This window comes from Heteronotia binoei, chromosome 6 (assembly GCF_032191835.1).
Source record: "Heteronotia binoei isolate CCM8104 ecotype False Entrance Well chromosome 6, APGP_CSIRO_Hbin_v1, whole genome shotgun sequence".
NCBI classification, from domain to species: domain Eukaryota; kingdom Metazoa; phylum Chordata; class Lepidosauria; order Squamata; family Gekkonidae; genus Heteronotia; species Heteronotia binoei.
The window spans coordinates 38682344-38700695 of record NC_083228.1 but is presented as its reverse complement, the minus strand read 5'-3'; the positions used below and the strand labels follow the sequence as shown (position 1 = coordinate 38700695).

General features: G+C 40.5%; 1 protein-coding gene across 1 annotated transcript in view; it reads left to right on the top strand.

The window, feature by feature from the left end:
- HTR7 (5-hydroxytryptamine receptor 7) overlaps window positions 1-3791 on the top strand; it is a 73528-nt gene extending 69737 nt beyond the window's left edge. Inside the window, exon 3 of the mRNA XM_060242655.1 lies at window positions 3337-3791. Within this exon, the coding sequence (XP_060098638.1) occupies window positions 3337-3379 (43 nt within the window). The 3' untranslated portion in view covers window positions 3380-3791. The remainder of the gene's footprint in view (window positions 1-3336) is intronic.
- Window positions 3792-18352: the final 14561 nt, after the last annotated feature.

Here is an 18352-nt window from a genome sequence, read left to right as displayed (position 1 = left end):
CTTGACAAGCATCAGGTTGCCACGCCTAATGTTCTGTGGTGGGGAGAAATATACTGAACATAAGCTGAAATGAAGCAATTTCTTCGTTTCTTATAAGCCCTGACTTTCTATTTGATCTTTCCTCTTTTTTTTTAAGACCACTCAGAAAAAAACATTTCTCATACAGAAAGCACAGGGACAATCAATCAATCAATCAACCAGTCCTTTCTGTAGCCTAAAACAGACTTGGGGTTCTTTTCATAACTTTCAAAAGAATATGTCTCTTAAGTAACTCATATCAAGGAACAGATTTGCAAAATAGTTGTGCCTTACAATGCGTAACCTCAGCAGACATAGCTATTCATTTAATACAAAAAAAGCTATTTAAATTTCCAATAAGTGCTTATGGTTTGCACTGATCACCTGTGGTAATTATTGTAATATAAATTTCTTTCTGCTCTATTTTGTTTTATTGTTTACTAACCTTGTTATTTATTACTATTATTATTCCCTTTTTTATGAAATTAGTTTTGACCTTGGATAAAACTACATGGTTAGTTAACTTCATTTCTAATGTTTTCTTTTAATTAAAAAGGAAGTTGTATGCATCATATCCTGGTGTCTACTGCAATTTTTCATCCTCGGTGTTTTGTTCTCTGGCATATTTTCCCTGTGGTTCTGTGTCTTCATAAGGCTGTATTTTCATATACCATAAAAGAAATGGGGATGAGGATTAAAATGATGGGGATCCTATCATGTACTTGCTTGCTTGTGCTTTGTTGAGTGGGGACTTGTAGCTGCTGCTGAAAACATCAGCCCTGTACCTAGTCTTCCCATTCCGTAACATCTGCTTCAGTTTGTCCTTGACACCTTTCCAGTGTGCATTTCCCCATTCCCAGTCATCTTAATTGACTGGCAGGGATGAGGAAAAGTATATCAAGATCCAGTTTATATGGAGCTAGATTTTCCAGAGGGAGGGGTAAAGAAATGAGCTTATGGCTGCCATTTTCAGCAGAGTCCTGTGTTTGTTGTAATGTGTACATTAGGGCCAAATCCTGGATTTCAATACTTCTGTGTAACTAGAGCTGAAGGTGTCTCCCTATGTCCAGTAGATATCTGTTTCCACTTCTGAGTCTTCAAAGGTTAACAATTTTGAATGACTGGCAAATGACAGATGATGAGATCTAATTGCATCACACCCCTGTGATTGAAAGAGGACTCCGATATGTTGAAGAAATTTGCAGTGCAGGAAATTGCAAGTTCATCTTATTGGCTCAGTTGAGATCTGGTTTTTCTGCGACTGGAGAAGGTGGCAGGATTTGGCCTTAATTTTCATCACTGTGATAATGTCAGAGTTGTTGCCTTACCTTATAAGCAAGCAGAACTAAGAACATCTTTAGAATTCACAAGTGTCTGCATCAGATTTTTAGGGATCTTTCTAATTTTTTCCAAGTCCCACAGGGAAATGCTTTTTCAACCATGTGTAATTATTACAGGGATAAGATTAATTTCACTGAATGTAAGATTTTACTGAAAATAGATTTTCATTGAACATGGCCCTTCAAAACCCAGAATGGAAAAATTGGTACTTACGGTAGTTTATGTGGAGGAAAAACTGCCTTCTCACATTTGAACTTTTAAAAAGAACCTTATAGATACAGTAGTTGGAGTTACTCTCCATACACTCTCCAATGGAGTTACTCTCCATACACTCTCCAATGGAGTTACTCTCCATACACTCTCCAATGGAGTTACTCTCCATACACAATGGAATTACTCATTGTGTAAGTGCATGCTCCCAAATCCATATTTGTTGAGGTAACACAAATGCTGAATTTAAGAGAAAATATATTTGTCAGCTCACTTCAGAAATATGACCCCCCCCCCCCCGGCTGTTTTTCTTCAAGGTTATTTCTTTTCTTGAAGCTCAACTGGGGGGCAAAGTGATTAGATAAAAGAAGTCTAAAAGGATGTTTCTGTGGGAGAATTGATAAGCATAAGAGCTAATCACCTTCTGGCCCATTAATGTTTTTTTCTTGAAAATTCATCCCTTCATTTGCAAGTTTAGGATTGGGAACTCCATGTTTTACATGTTTTTAATCTATTCAGTGCTTCTTCAAGCAACTTCAAAACTTTTCACATAGATTTGAGCTCTGAAGGAGGCAAGGATGCATCTAGCAATTCTGGATAGCAATATTTGACCACAGAGTGTGTGGTAGGAAGCAGGGTTTGCTTCCTTCCCCCATAAACTGTCCTAGCCTGCACTCTTATCTACTCTGCTAAGAGAAGTAACTGGGAATTATTTGCAACCAATTTCATCCATTCTACAAAGCAGGGATTCTGTTAGCCTTGGGCAGCTGCCTTGGCTGTCCTTGGCTGGAGAGGCCCCTGACCACCAATAACCCTGACCCCTCATAGAGGTGGAAAGTAGCTTGCCCGCTATGTGCTCATCCACCCCTTCCAGGGCTTGAGCAGCAGTTGTCTAGCTCAGCTGTCACCTGCCACCATCTGAGCTTAGGCAGTGGCTGGCCACCATGTGCACGCCCACTCCTCTGGGGTTGGGGCTGGCCGCCTCCTGTCTGGTTTGGGGCCTGAGCAGTGGTTGTACATGTGCACCTGCTACTCAGGGGCTCAGGCAGCAGCTTGTTCATACACCTGCCTTACTTGAGCCTGGGGTGGCTGAGGCAGGTGGAAGGGTGGCATTGATTCTGGGGTTCCATCTTAAACTTTTGCCTTGGGGCCCAGAATCACTGTCACCTCCTCCCAAATTCCCACCTTTTAATCCTCATAATCGTCTTCTGAGTTCTGTTTCTCAGTTATACTGGGGGAATTGGTTTTTGTATATGGCACCAGCTAATTCAATACCTGCAAAACTTCTTGGGCCCTTACTACCTTGTTCAAAACCCTACTGTTTTGAACTTCACCTAGAAAACTATAATTTCATTGTGCTTTTATGAGCCTCATCGTGTTTATCTTGGCTGTTTTTGCTATGCCTTTTGCTGATAGGTTCCCCGTCCCCTTATCTTTACATAGCCAATTTTTTAGTTTGGTTATTCCTGTTCATAGTGGAGGATTTTCCTCCTTGATCCTGCCTGGGCCTGTTCCCAACTAGCCTCCTTTCCAAACAAAGCTCTGTTTGCACCCTGCTTGAATTCTGTCCTGCAAACACTGCTGTAGGGCTAATTTCTAAAACTCTCCATAAGCCAATATGTGGTGTGCCTAGCCCTGACATATCACAGCCCTGCCTGAAGTCAGGTTGGTGGTAGTGGGGCCTTCTGGTATATTCTGTGATAGCAAGAGCTACTCCATGTCTGTTTTCAAATTGAATGTTTTGTACATTCTATCTTGTTTGAACAGGAGGAGCTCTGATTACTCAAGAAGAAAGAGCCATGATTTATGACTGAATCAAGACCCCAGCAGTCATATGCAGACAAGGAACTGCTGGGCAAAGGACTGATCCAACCAACAAGGAGAAACTGATGGGTTAATGAAAGGCACTTGGTCCACTATGGAAGAGAATGTTGTGAAGAAGGTCAAGGAGTTTGGTATATTGTATTGGATGTACTTCTGCTGAACACAGTGATGTCTCTTTCTCTCCTCTTCTCTTCTCTCCCCTCTCCTTTTTTTTCTTTTGAGGCAGAACGAATGCTCATTATATACAAGTGCACCTTTCTTTGTCTGAAAATGGCACTAGCAATAAGCTAGATAGGAAAGCCCTTTTCAGACGTTATAATTGCCTGCCAACTGTGCCTATCAGGAGCATGGAATATCTAGTTACCTAAAGTCCTTCTGATATTTACGGTTGTTATGTTGTCTGATACCCTAGTTTCACACATGCATAAAGTCTCTGTACACACTATATGAAATGTTGATTGTTCAACGTTCTTGGCAATATGTACCAAAGCTGAAAATCCAAGTATTGCTCCTATCAGACAACATGGCGATTGTCATGTATTAGGAGGGGTGTAGATGTCAGCCTCCTGGTATGTGTGATTGTAACGTCTGGAAAGGGCCAAATGGGGAGAGATCTCTCTTAAGTGTGCCTTACTTTGAGGGGCATCCTGTCTCACCAACCTTTGCAAATGCCCCCCACTAACTGTTCTCAGCCCTTCCGAACAGACAAAGTAGTGCCACATTTGTTAAGATTGCCCTTGAACTGAGAAAAGTTGAAAAGTGTGCCAGGAAAGGGTGAAGTGTAAACTTTAGGAAAGGACTAGATATGGAGCAGTTTTTCACATTTAAAAATCAGTACAAATTTACAGACTCCTTTAGCTTGCTTCTGAGATAAGGAAGACAAAACAGGCACAACTTCGGTTTGTGTTCTACACTGATTCTCACAGCCCACTTTCTTTCTCTTTGCTCCCTCCCTCTCTCCTTTCCAATTGCCCCTTCTTATGCCGAGCATCCTGGGAAGTGCATTACTTTGCAGTTTTCTATTACATCAAATTTCAAGGGGCAGACATGCAAACACAAATGGGGAAGATATCAACTATCCAGATTTTCTGTTCTTTTGAGACAAGATGTTGCTATGGATTAATTTCAGGAAGTTTTTGTAACGCAGAATATATTTTGCTGGACTGCTAAATAGTCCCCCTGCCCCAACCAAACACCAGAAGTGATAAAGATGCTTTCCAGTATATTGGCCATAATCCTGAGAAAGTTTACCATGCATATTCATTATTGAAATTAATGGAATTAAGGTATTTTTTTTAACAAAGTTGTTACATTAATTTCAATGGTGCTTTAGTGCACCTAAGATTCTATGGAGTGGGGCCAAATGTCTGATAGAAGCAGAAAGGGCACAGGAAAGATAAAATGGGCCAGGTGTTTGTCAAAAATGGTGATTGCATGGTCCTAAATGATAAAATTCTGTGTAATTATTTGTCTTCTTCACCGAAAAGGGGGTTTGGGGATCATTGCTTGTTATTGAACTTCAAAGAAAAATATGGGGCTGCAGATAATTTGTTGATGATGATACCATAAGCAAAACCAAGATATATTTATTCATCCATTAATTTGTGAGTCTGTTAGCCTATTTTAATGTCACTTTGGATGTACTAAAATGTATAGAGTATATCTCTGTTAATTTAAAAATTATATGAACAGTGGTTGGATTTCAGCACTTTTCACATACTGTATGTTTCCTGTTTTAATGTGTGAAAGACCCCTTCAAATGATTTATTATTGCATTGAACTTCACAAAGTCAAAGGCAACATTTGCTCTTCTTGTGATTACAATAAATAATCCCAGGTAAACCTGCTGATGCTATTAGACAATTTAACCAGGAACCCATGCTGTACTTCATTGTCAGAATGAATTACTGTGATTCCTGAATATTTAAATGAATGGCTTTTGTTAATTGAGACAGATTAGAACAAACATGTCTGAACAGAATTCAACATACAAGAGTGACAAAAGGAGTATCCTTCAGCCTTAATTAAAAAAAATAAAATAAGAAAGAGGAGATATTCTGATCCGATTCAAAATGGGGCTAGTTTTATTACACTGTTCTTTCCATATTCAAGGTGAAAAGTGAAAGTGTCTCTGTTGTATTACAAAAGAGGAGACTGGAATGAAAAATTATTAGGTTGAGTGTTGTTGCTTACTCTGTGTTCAAAGTAAGTGAAAATGTATATAACCATTCATACAAAAGTTAGAACCAGTTGCAGTGATACCTGCAGATGCCTTTCTACTTGGCAAGGATATTGGGACATACCAAATCAAGAGCTCCTTCTGTGCTAGATGTCTAACCCAGACCTATACAACATCAGTTACTATGACCTTCTAGGGGATCGACACACTTCTTTGTTTTGTTGCCAGCTTGGTATTGGGATTTTTTTTTTGAGGGGGAGGGATGGAGTCAAACACATGGTGGACTTGAGTTGCTGCATTGTGTTTGGCCTTGTAGGCATGTTGTGCAGATTATCAGAACATTTAGGATTTGGGACAGAAGCTTTTCCTTACTCTGATCTCTAATTTACACTGTGCACATCTACACTGCAGTTTTAAAAAGGTTTGGCATTGTTACATTGATCCTATGAAACTATGGTTCTGTGGTTGGATTAGGAATCTCTGATAAAAATCTCAATATTGTCACCAAGCTGCAATCTCCAGGATTCTTTGGAGGAAGCGATGTCATTGAAACTGGGATAACTGAACGACAACTATTAAAACCGAATAGCTAAAGACTGGTCCCTGCATTTCAGTCTGGGTTGGTCATGTCCTTTCTGTGTGTGTTGATGTTACAATTTTAAATAAAGTTCAGTGTTCCAGCATTAAAACCATTCAGTTTCTGAATGTTCTAAGAGAGGATTTCTTCTCCTGAAAGAAAAAAAACCCTTAACAAAAGTTGTTGAAACGATCCAGAATTCATTTGCAAATGCCAGCTAGATTTAGACTTGAACTTTGTAGGGTATTTTTTTTAAAAAAATCAATTACTTTTGTTTAATGATTACTTACAAGACAATCTGAAATAACTCCCAGATACTTCACTTTGATGCAAAACAATGAGTAAATGTGTAATTCTTTAATGCACAATTCCCTGTTTCAGTTATAATACTTGGGCAAATGGCAGTTTAGTTTTCCTACCCTATTGTACGTTCTGAATTGAAAGGAACATTGTAGTATTGCTTCTCAAAATGCTTCCATGTACAAAATTTAAATTGCCAGAGCAATTTAATGGCAGAGACGGATTAACAATTGCAAACTAGGTGCTTGCCTATGGGCCCCAGGTCTTTGGGGGCCCCTGGCTAGCTCCCCCCTCCCCCCAGTTTTCATAGCTGGGGTGTTCCTGGTGCCTCTTCCTCCAGCCGAGCAGAGCTCCTTGCAGCCCCTGCAACAGCCCCCGGTTGCCTCCTTCCATCCCTGTATGCGTTCCTTTGTGTGTGTGTGTGTGTGAGAGAGAGAGAGAGAGAGAGAGAAGGGGGAGGGGAGGCAGACTGGGCGCTTGTTTGGAAAAGTGTGGAGAGACGGAAAGTTGTCGGAGGAGCACTAGGACCCAGTGACCAGCAGCATGTGTTGTGGGGAGGAAAAGCCAGCTGCTTTCTCAGTCCTGGACCCCTCCCTCCGCTTCCTTCTCTTCAGCAGCTGCGGGCTCCCTTGCAGCATAAAAAAGGGAAACTTAGGGGAGCCCTTTCTCCCCAGTGGGGATTCATACTGGCTCACAACGTTGTTCTCCCCTCTTTTTATCTTCACAACTTGTGAAGGTAGGTTAAACTGTCAGTGACTCTGGGTCTTAAGCAGGTTACTCAGAATCCTACTCTGGTCTATTCAATGGGACTTACTCCCAGGAAGTCTGGCACCATCAATGCATATATTCTCCATGGCAGCTGAAAGCACTGCCTTTGTGCATTCTTCCTTCATTTATTTTTATTTACTGCAAGTGTGTAGTGGTGGTTAAGAATGTCAGGCTAGGTTCTGGGAGGCCTGGGTTCAAATCTCCGCTCTGCCATGGAAGCTTGCTGGGCGACCTTGACTTAGCCCAGTTACACACACATTCTCAGCCTAACCTACTTCATAGGATTGTTGTAAGGATAAAATGAAGAAAAGAATGATGTAAGCTGCTTTGTGTCTTTACTGGGGAGAAAGATGGGATAGAACTTAAGTAAACAGATGATACAAAAATGTGTGAGCTTTTGAGGTTCACTGATGAAGAATCTGGAGAAAACTTTTCGTAACATTGGGAGTCATTTGGGTTGAACCTAATAAAAAGTATAACGTGGCTTTTGTTTTTGCATTCTAGATGAGGACTGTCACCTAGTTCAAAGGTTCTCACCATCCATAGTGGATTTCCTTCCTTCCTTCCTTCCTTCCTTCCTTCCTTCCTTCCTTCCTTCCTTCCTTCCTTCCTTCCTTCCTTCCTTCCTTCCTTCCTTCCTTCCTTCCTTCCTTCCTTCCTTCCCTCCCCTTCCCTCCCCTTCCCTTCCCTTCCCTTCCGGCTTGCAGTTCTCAAACATTCATGTCAGTTTGGTGTAGTGGTTAAGTGTGCGGACTCTTATCTGGGAGAACCCGGTTTGATTCCCCACTCTTCCACTTACAGCTGCTGGAATGGCCTTGGGTTAACCATAGCTATCATAAAAGGGCAACTTCTGGGAGAGCCCTCTCAGCCCCACCCACCTCACAGGGTGTCTGTTGAGGGGGGAGAAGATATAGGCGATTTGTAAGCCACTCTGAGCCTCTCAGAGAGACGGGCAGGGTATAAATCTGAAGTCTTTTTCGTCTTCCTCTCAAACATCTGACATTTATCTTTTGTGGCTCTTATGTTAAGCAAGTTTGGCCACCTCTGCTTTATAGTCCATGTTAAAAGTCTGAAAGGCATCAGTCTCTGTGAATTTACATGCCATCAGTGTGCTTCTAAGATCAATATTGGTTAGTGCTGCCTTCCCTGAGAGTGACAGAGCTGGCAACCAGATGCTCATGAACTTTTTCTGTACTGGCTCCACTTCTGTGGAATAGGCTCCCTGTGGAGCTAATAAAGATCACATTGCTGTTGGCCTTCAGGACAAAATTGTTTTGTTTCTGTGGACATTTTAAATGAAGTTGTGTTTTCGTGTTTTGTGTGTTTTGACACCTGACAGGTTTTATGTAAGATGTCTTTAGAAATATGTTACTGATTGCCTTAGGAGGAAAGGTAGGATATAAATGTTTTAAAATGCAAATAGAAAGTACCCTGTAGTACATAGTATACTCTCACCTGAATATGAGGCATCTTTTAGAAGAAGAAGATATTGGATTTATATCCCGCCCTCCACTCCGAAGAGTCTCAGAGCGGCTCACAATCTCCTTTACCTTCCTCTCCCACAACAAACACCCTGTGAGGTGGGTGGGGCTGGAGAGGGCTCTCACAGCAGCTGCCCTTTCAAGGACAACCTCTGTGATAACTATGGCTGACCCAAGGCCATTCCAGCAGGTGCAAGTGGAGGAGTGGGGAATCAAACCCGGTTCTCCCAGATAAGAGTCCGCACACTTAACCACTACACCAAACTGGCTCTCTCTCTTTACAAGAAATGGGGCACATGTGACCCACACCAATATGAGAACCAATGCTCAGTGCAGTTTTAGAGCACCTCCTTCCTATAGAATATGTATGTATGCTTACCTTTAAATAGGATGCATATCTGTTGAAGGTTATTTCTACTTGCAGTTGCAATCAGGGTAGTTAATGAGTCACAAAATGGTTGATGCTCCTTCATCCACACTTACTTTCCAGTGCATGCCAGATGTTGTGAATTCTGTTCTGTGTTAGTCAATATGTGCCAACTATTCATCTTCAACATGAAATTTAAGGATATTCTCATATATGTAGCATATGGTAAATTTTAAAATAACTTTCCCAGTCCTTACCAGCCATAGAGTCATAAAGTTGGAAGGGACCTCCAAGGTCATCTAGTCCAACCCCCTGCACAATGCAGGAAATTCACAAATACCTCCCCCTAAATTCACAGGATTGCTCTCAATGGCCATCCAGCTTCTGTTTAAAAACCTCCAAGGAAGGAGAGCCCACCACCTCCCGAGGAAGCCTGTTCTACTGAGGAACTGTTCTGTCAGGAAGTTCTCCCTGATGTTGAGCCAGAAACTCTTTTGATTTAATTTCAACCCATTGGTTCTGGTCCTAACGTCTGGGGCCACAGAAAACAATTCCACACCATCCTCTATACGACAGCCCTTCAAGTACTTGAAGATGGTGATTCTATCACCCCTTAGCTGCCTCTTCTCCAGGCTAAACATGCCCAGCTCCTTCAACCTTTCTTCATAGGACTCACCATCTTTGTTGCCCTCCTCTGGACCCGTTCCAGCTTGTCTATATCCTTCTTAAAATGCGGTGCCCAAAACTGAATACAATACTCCAGGTGAGGTCTTACCAGAGCAGAGGAAAGCAATACAATCACTTCACATGATCTGGACGCTATACTTCTGTTGATATAGCCCAATATTGCATTTGCCTTTTTTAGCCACCGGTGCTTGAAGGCTGCAGCGGGGGCCATGGGCAGTGGGGTGCAAGGGGGCCCCCAAGATTTCAACTGCCTAGGGGCCTCCACAGGGTTTAATCCGGAACTGTGTAATGGAGACAATATAAAAACGTAGTAATATGATGCTCTTCACACTCTCTGTGTGGTCCTATATATGGGTTCTGCATATTGAAAATGCTCTAGACTAGGGTTCTAGCCAGGGAAATAACTAATTTGGCTGTTTCCTCCCACGAAGAAAATATTTTGAGTATCAACACAAGCCTGGTGAGGCAAGATGCTGCCCTGATGCTATGTCAATTGTTTTTTTTTCCCAGGGTGAGTTTTAGCAATCTACTTTCTTTGTTACTTGGTTAGATGGAGAGCTGTATCTTTGTTCACACACTGGTTTGGCTTTTCCCATATTTTTAGCTTTGTGGTAAAATGTGACCATGTCCCTATGCAGTTACCTTTTAAAAACTGGTGTGTTTGTAGAGGGAAATTTGCTATGTCTGTTAATTGACCTGACTGAGAGGGGAATGTAAGGTAAATATCTGCCCACATTGCCTGACGTTTGAACAGACACACACATAAAATGCTGGTTACAACTACTCCTCTAGACTTAGAATACCTTCATGGAAGAAAGTTCTGGAAGAAAGCTCTGGTAGCTATCACCTCACCTCAGACCAGCCAACGAAGTTCCAATCTGTGAGTGAAGAGAAACCTGTTTGCTCAGTATATCTCAAGTTCCTTTTTTAATTTCTTTAAAGGGGGGGGGGGGTCTTTAAATCCAGCAACTTAGCATGATTTTTTTTTTTTAAAAAAGAAAAAAAACTCTATAAAGACAAAACAAAATTATAGCAACGGTGGTGGCGGATCTGTGCATAAGCTTCTATAAACAATTTCCAAATATCTAAAAAAAAGTCCATTCACAATTGCTATCCATATGCCATGTGTTCAAATGCTGACTGTACTAGGGTACTCGATTCATTGATTTACTGGAGGTGGGCCTGTATCTTTCCAATGTTGTAATAAGAGTCTTTTTTAGCTGTAGTAAGGGCACAGAGGGTTCATTCTGCTGACCATCAGCTAGCCTCCAAGAGATGAGTGGATAGTTTAAAAGTATATAAGAATCCTGAAAAATCAATAAATATTCTAATACAAAAGTAATAACTTCTTTCCAGAAAAAACAAATGACAGGACATGCCAAAAGCACATATTTAAGGAACGCATCCTGTAAGTTATAAAGCCAACAATTAGGCACTTTACTCAGTTCTTTGCTAAAGCGTCTCTGTGGTTTCTGGTATATCCTAAACATATTTTTATGCTGAATAAGTCTCAACTCAAGATCCATAGACAGTGTAGGTACAGACTTTAATGCTATATCCCACCGCTTTAGCAAAATAGAGCTATCGAATTCCTTGTTCCATAATTTCTAACACCATCACATCATCTTTGTTAATTGACACCAAAGATTTGTAAACAAATTTTGTAGGTTTCATTTTCTGCTTTGATTTAATTAGAGTTTCCAGAAGCAAAGGGGATTTTGAAACAATGCTACAGGGACATATTTAGATACCAACAAATGTTGAACTCTAAATATTGCCATCCAACTGCAAGGAGTAATCCCAGTAATTAGTAAGAGTTAACAAGTATATTTGATTATATAAATTAAGATGGATAGATGGCTGAATGCCACCCCAGAAATTTTGGCTGAAGGGTGGGAAGCTGTGGTTGGATGGCTGAAACAGAGCTGGCTGAGACTGAATCCATCAAAAACAGAGGTTCTGTGGCTGGCTGGCTGGGACTCGTGGCACCATCTATACAATGGTTACCTCCAGGTTAGACTACTATATCTCACTCTGTGCAGGGCTGCCCTTGAAACTGACCTGTAAACTACAACTGGTGCAGAATGTAGTAGTCTGGGTTCTTAAGTTCTTACTGGAACCCCACTGAGAGCACACAATCAACTGGTGCTTCGTCAGCTGTACTGGCTCCTGGTTGAATATTGGATCAGGTTCAAGATTCTGGTATTAACCTTTCAAGCCCTAAACAGTCTAGGACCTAGACTGACTGCCCCCCTCCTGCACTGATAATGTCACCAAGTCACATGGGGGCACCCAATTCGGTGCCCCTAGAAGGCCAGTGCCCTAGGCAACCACCTATTTTGCCTAGTGGCAGGCCAGTCCTGAACATATCTACAAAACCGCCTCTCCTGGTGTACCCTCAGAAAAGCATTACACTCTGAGGAGAAGAGCCTTCTGATGATCCTTGACCTGAAAGATATTCCACTGTCCTCAACCAGTGCCAGGGCCTGGTGGAACTCTCTGCCAAATGACATCCGTGCCCTGCATGACCTAGTGTAGTTCTACAAGGCCTACAAGACAGAGATGTTCCACCAGGCATATGTTTGTGGATGGCAATGGTTTCCACTGAGCCTGGCCTCTTCTTCCTCTCCTCTTTCCCCATGGGGTAAGGACATAAACTGATCCTTTAAGCACCATCTGTAATAGCTATAGAATTTTTTTTTTGTTTAAACTGTTTTAATTCTGACTTGTAAATGTGTTTATTGAAATGTTGTTCACCACCCTGAGCTCTGCATGTAGGAGAGGGTGGTCAACAAATCAAATAAATAAAATATGCCATTAGTTAGCACCCTAGACCTGGGAGATGAGTAAAGAATTCTAATCCACATCGAGTATGCTGTTTGACAGGTTAAGGAATCATGGTGATATATAGACATCATATAGTGACAGTGGCAATGAGCCAGACTAAAAAATCTTGTTATGCAATTGATAGAGTGTTTGGGATTAAGAAATCTGTGAAGGTTTTATACCATTTGATAGGTAACCTGTCTGGTCCTGGAGATTTGCCATTATTCATATTCATTATCACTTTTATTTCATCCATGCATAAAGGCTCAGCAAGAATGTGTTGATGAATAATATCTATATATGGAAGATCAAGATGCCTTTACTATACAGTTCAGAATAATACTTACAAAGCTGTAAATGTATTTCACCAGAGGCAATGTGTATTATATTCTTCTCATTTTTGATCAAAGGAATATAGTTCTTATTCTTTTGCTGCTGTAAATGATATGCTAAAAGTTTACTTGGTTTGTTAGCACTTTCCCAATATAATAAGTGGTGCAAGCAAGTTAAAGCATATTCTGCTTTCACTGATAGCATATTATTTTGTTCATATTTAACCTTTTGCAGTTTCTGATACAGATCTGGTGTGGGAGATATAGCAAACTAGCTTAAAAGATATTTCATTCTGTCCTCCAAAGTTATTTCTTTCATTTCTTGAAGATTCTTATGAGAAGCATATGCAGTGATTTCCCCTCTAATAAAAGCTTTACAAGTATCCTATTCAGTAGCGTGAGTACTAGCTGTTTCTTGGTTCATATTAAAATATTCTGATAACTTAGCTGCCATCTGATTTTTAAAAGTCTCATTAAGAAGAGAGAAACTAAAATGCCATAAACCAGGTGGTCTAGCAGAGTCTGGAAACCAAATGATATGGAAGTATGATTAGAAATCACAATAACATCTATACCACAGGCAATAATCTAGGGCATCAGAGAAACTGAGACAAGAAAGCAGTCTTATTGGAAACAATTATGATACACAGAAGAAGTAAAAGTATAATCTCTGTCTGTTGGGTGCAATATATGCCAGAGATCAATAAATAGGCTTTAAGTGTAGTTCTCACCAAATAATATTCTTTGCATGGAGGTGTGCTTCGATCCAAAGCTGTATCTAGTATGTCATTAAAATCTGCCCCCATCAACAAGTAATCGTAAGTAAAATTTACCGTGTGGCTGAAACACTGATAAAACATGTCTGGAGAATCTACATTTGGACCATACATATTAATCATAACAATAATGGAACCAGAGCTACCAAAGTAATTAATTGCCATTGCACTGATACTTCTTTGGTGTAATCTGGCTCTGTACTCACTTGCTGAACCTGAAAAGAAAGACACCTGTGTACCAATATAGCAACACCTTTAGATTGGTAACAAATACCTCACCAACCCAATCCTTACACAAATAATTCTTGTCCTTTGTCATTGTTTGAGTTGTAAAAAAAGCAGCATCAATTTTAAGAACTTTCAATTTAGAAATAACCTTTTATGTTTATTAGAATCTCTCAGGCCCTTAACATTCCCTGATATCACATTGAACAGAATACTTAAAAATTATATCTCTGATCCATAATGGCCAGTTCTTTGGCCATAGGAAAGTTGCAACCTATCATGTAGAGAACCTTGCTATCTATACAGCGTTTGCTATAAAATATATATGAAGTAAAAGCTACTAAGATCAGCAAAAAGAGAGGGAAAAGTATATAAATTAATCACCATCTGCAAAAAACAAAAGAAAAGAAAAACAAGGGGGGGGCAAAATAAGCAAAATAAACAACCAAATGTTGTTTTGTTTCCTGGTAAGATGACAGAGTTCTCAGTAGCCATTCCCATCCATTTAATAATATAGTATATGGACCAATTCTAACAATAATAGGTTAAAACAAATTAGTGGGGGTGGGTGGGGGGAATGATGGAAATGCCTGGTTAAAACCTAAAAACTAAACAAAAGAAAAAATAGGGATGGCTAGGTGCCTTAAACATTATAAGTTGGAGGTAGGTTGGAACTAGGGATGCCAGCCTCCAGTTATGGCATTGGGATCCTCTGGAATTACATTTTATCCCCAGACTACAGAGATAAGTTTGACTGGAGAAAATGAATGCTTGGGAGTGCTATGGCATTGTACCCCACTGAGTCCCTGTCCTCTCCAGGTTCCACCCCAAGTCTCCAGGAGTTTCCCAACTACGATCTGGCAACCCTACCCACCATTCCCCACCAGTGGCCAGGGGGGACCTGGCAATCTTAGTCCAAACAGTCAAAGCATAATACTGAAAGAAATATCAGTTTTATTCAAAATACTGCAATACACTATTCATTTCTCCACAATCATTGTAAGGGTTTAAAACAGCAGGGCATAGCTGTGGACCAGGAAGAAACAGTTCTGCAGCTGTTAGAATCTGAAACTTTTTGATCTGGCTTTGATAATGCATGCAGAAAATGGCAGGATATTTAATGTAATACTGCAGATTCATGTCTCTTGGAAGACTTAGTGTTTTTGTAAATTGATGCCATTGCATTGATGCTTCTTTGGTGTAATCTGGATAGGGCAGATCTTATTTTTGTTAGGACCCCAACAAAGATCCCTCTTCTGTCTTGCAAAGCAGAGAAGGTCATCTCTTATATTCACACTCCAGAATGGCACAATAACTGGACCTGGTTTATTTGTGTTGCTAGGTACACAAGAAATCCGATAACCACGTTCAGTTTGCAGCTGGAAATTGGATGGATGCTGCAAAAGCTCATGGAAAAAAACCCCACTTTTTGATAAATTTCATCAGCTTTTGCTGGTCTGCCTTATGTGGCTCCTCTGAAAGACCAAGGACACAATGGTTAAATCAATGAATAAAGCTTTCAAGCTGAGATATCTGGCTGGACAAGCCATTATAAGAAGCTGAAACCATAGTTTCATGAGCTACGGTTCAATCTTTCAGAATAGTTTTTTTAGACTCTATCTGTTGAATTCATGCACCAATAGACTCTATTGAACCCTGAAGCTGTTGAATTGAATAGTTGATCAGCATATCATTGGAAAAATGTTGTTTTAGTTCTTCAGATTGATGTTTTAATTCTTCAAATTGCTGTTTTAGTTCTTCAGACAGCTCTTTTAACTGTTTGTATTATTTTTCCAGCAGAGTAGCCATTGTTTTCAGCCAGATAATTCCCTCTTCTTAGCCATCAGTGGCAGATGATTCAGCAGCTGTCTCTTTTCCTTTAGGCTTATAGTTTTGAAAATATAAGCCCACTTATGGGAAGAAATAATAACAAACTAAGTAATAAAATACTAAAGTGAGAGTGAATAGCTGCAAAATCAAACAAAACAGGTCCAAATCAAAGCATGATATCAAAAAGAGAAAGGAGCGTCATAGAGTTGCTTTGGATTATTCACCATTTTATGCAGAATTTTGTATATCTCCAGGTTCCTACAAAAACTTGGGTTGGGTACCATTTGCTCCTGCTTCAACTTCTGACTTAGGTGCAAGATGTGCTTCCAAAGCTCAACTCCTAAATTCTCTTCCAAGCTGTTTCTGACTACCTTAAAGATCAGGACAATAAATGCCCCTCAGTTTCATCCACTACTATTGATGGTGAACTCAAACCAAAGGGGGAGGGAATCACTTTTTTGTTAGAAGTTGTTGTGCTGGACCTGGTGTCTTTGGTACAAGGCTCATCTGTATCAATTTCAATTTATTTATGCATTGGTCTGACTTCTCAGTATCTTTTCTCTCCACACCTAACTTCAGCAATGATTATATCTGCTTGAAGATCAGCTATATTGCCCTCATGTTCTAAAGTGACAGAGCATAGGCCACAAAGGAAGTTTATCATTATCAGCACCATGGTGCTTACCTGTGTGTTCTTTGAGGTAATCTGTCAGTGACGCAACACACCATCATGCAAGCATCATTCAAATTTTCTAAACATGCCATTTGAAGTAGATGTTCTGAGATTTTAATGCCTTCTGAGAATGTTTTTATCTATGGATTATTTAAATTGTTTTATTATTTATATATGTTTGTATTATGTTGTGTGTATTCAAGGGTAGGTCGGTCTATACGTTGAAACAATAGATAGATGATAGATAGACAGACAGATAGAGATAAAGGTGGTCCCCTATGTAAGCATTGAGTTGTTATCGACCCATGGGATGATGTCGTATCACAATGTTTTCTTGGCAGACTTTTTGTTATTGAGTGGTTTGCCCAGTCATCCATACTTTACTCCCAGCAAGCTAGGTACTCATTTTACTGACCTTGGAAGGATGGAAGGCTGAGTCAACCTACCTGAACCCAGCTTCTGCTGGGATTGAACTCAGGTCATGAGCAGAGCTTGGACTGCAGTACTGCTGCTTACTACTCTGTGCCATGGGGCTCTTAGGTAGGTAGATGATAGATAGATAGATAGATAGATAGATAGATAGATAGATAGATAGATAGATAGAGAGAGAGAGAGAGAGAGAGAGAGAGGGGGGGGGCGGGGGATGGATGGATGCAAATGATCTGAGCAGGAAGGCTCTCATCCTGTCCCTCGAGGTTGGTGTGTAGAATATCTGTTGAGGAGACAGGATTTTAATGCCAGCACCATGATTGAAGCTCTGGAATATTCCCACAGTTGACTCTCCATAGGTGTAAAGTCCATATGTGTTGCTACAGGGACAATCACTTGAGGAACAACACTTGCAACTAAGCAACATATTTGTAATGGCTCACGGGCATTCAGAGAATCGTCACAGTGAAATACTGCAATTAGAAGACCATGCTCCATCAGCTGAAGAACCATAAAATGCCTCAGAATAATACGTCAGAGATGATCAGAATAGAAATACATATCTGCTGTGATTTCTCCTTCATTAAGGCGCTGGTGAAAATGTTCAGCCTGTTTTTAAAACTATAGCCCAGGGGTGTCAAATGTCCAGCCCGTGGGCCAGAACTGGCCTGCCCAGGGCTTTAATCAGGTCTGCAGAGCTCTTTTCTCCCCCCTCCTCTCCCTCCTGTCGTCCCCCTTTGAAACTCCGAGGCTGCAGAAGTTCTCTGCATTTTCTGCCTTGTCTTTGCCGTCTGCAGCAGGAAGCAAAACTGAAAGGAAAATGTGGAATGGATTTTCCATTAAGGTCTCTGTGCCTAGATAGATAGGGCCCAGAGACCTTAATGAAAAACCAGTTCCATGTTTTCCTTGCAACTTTGTCTGCACTGCAATCTGTTTCAGTGGAGTGGAGAACAGTTTCACTTTTCAGCATTCCTATAGCCAGCTGAAGCTCATGCTTCCTAGAGTTGTGTCCTTGCAAATAAAGTGTTGATGCTTTGAGCCAGCTTGTCTCTGCTGAATGGACCTGATCTAGTGTGTACTCTAACCTGGGAACCCACAGCCAAAGGGGGATATTACACTGGAGAGCCATTGCCAACCTGAGTAGACCTGGGGGGTGGGGGGAAGAGAAGCTTGCAGTGCCATTTCATTGTTTTCACAGGCTCAGAGTATTTTATAATTTTAGTTTCTGCTGTGATCCTTGTGCTTTTTCTTGATGTTTTATTTTAAAAATTGCTTTGCCTGTTCCCCTGCCTTTCCATTCTAAACAAAATATTGTAAGAGTTTTAAGCATGTTTGTATTTTAAGTTAAAACGATATCTTTAATTGTGTTTGTCTGTATCCTTTATAAAGTTTATATATTTGCTACCTCACATTACATTTCATGACACACATGGTCTGGCCCCACAAAGTCAAATTTGAGTCAAATCTAACCATACTAACAAATTAGTTTGACACCTCTGCTATAGCAAT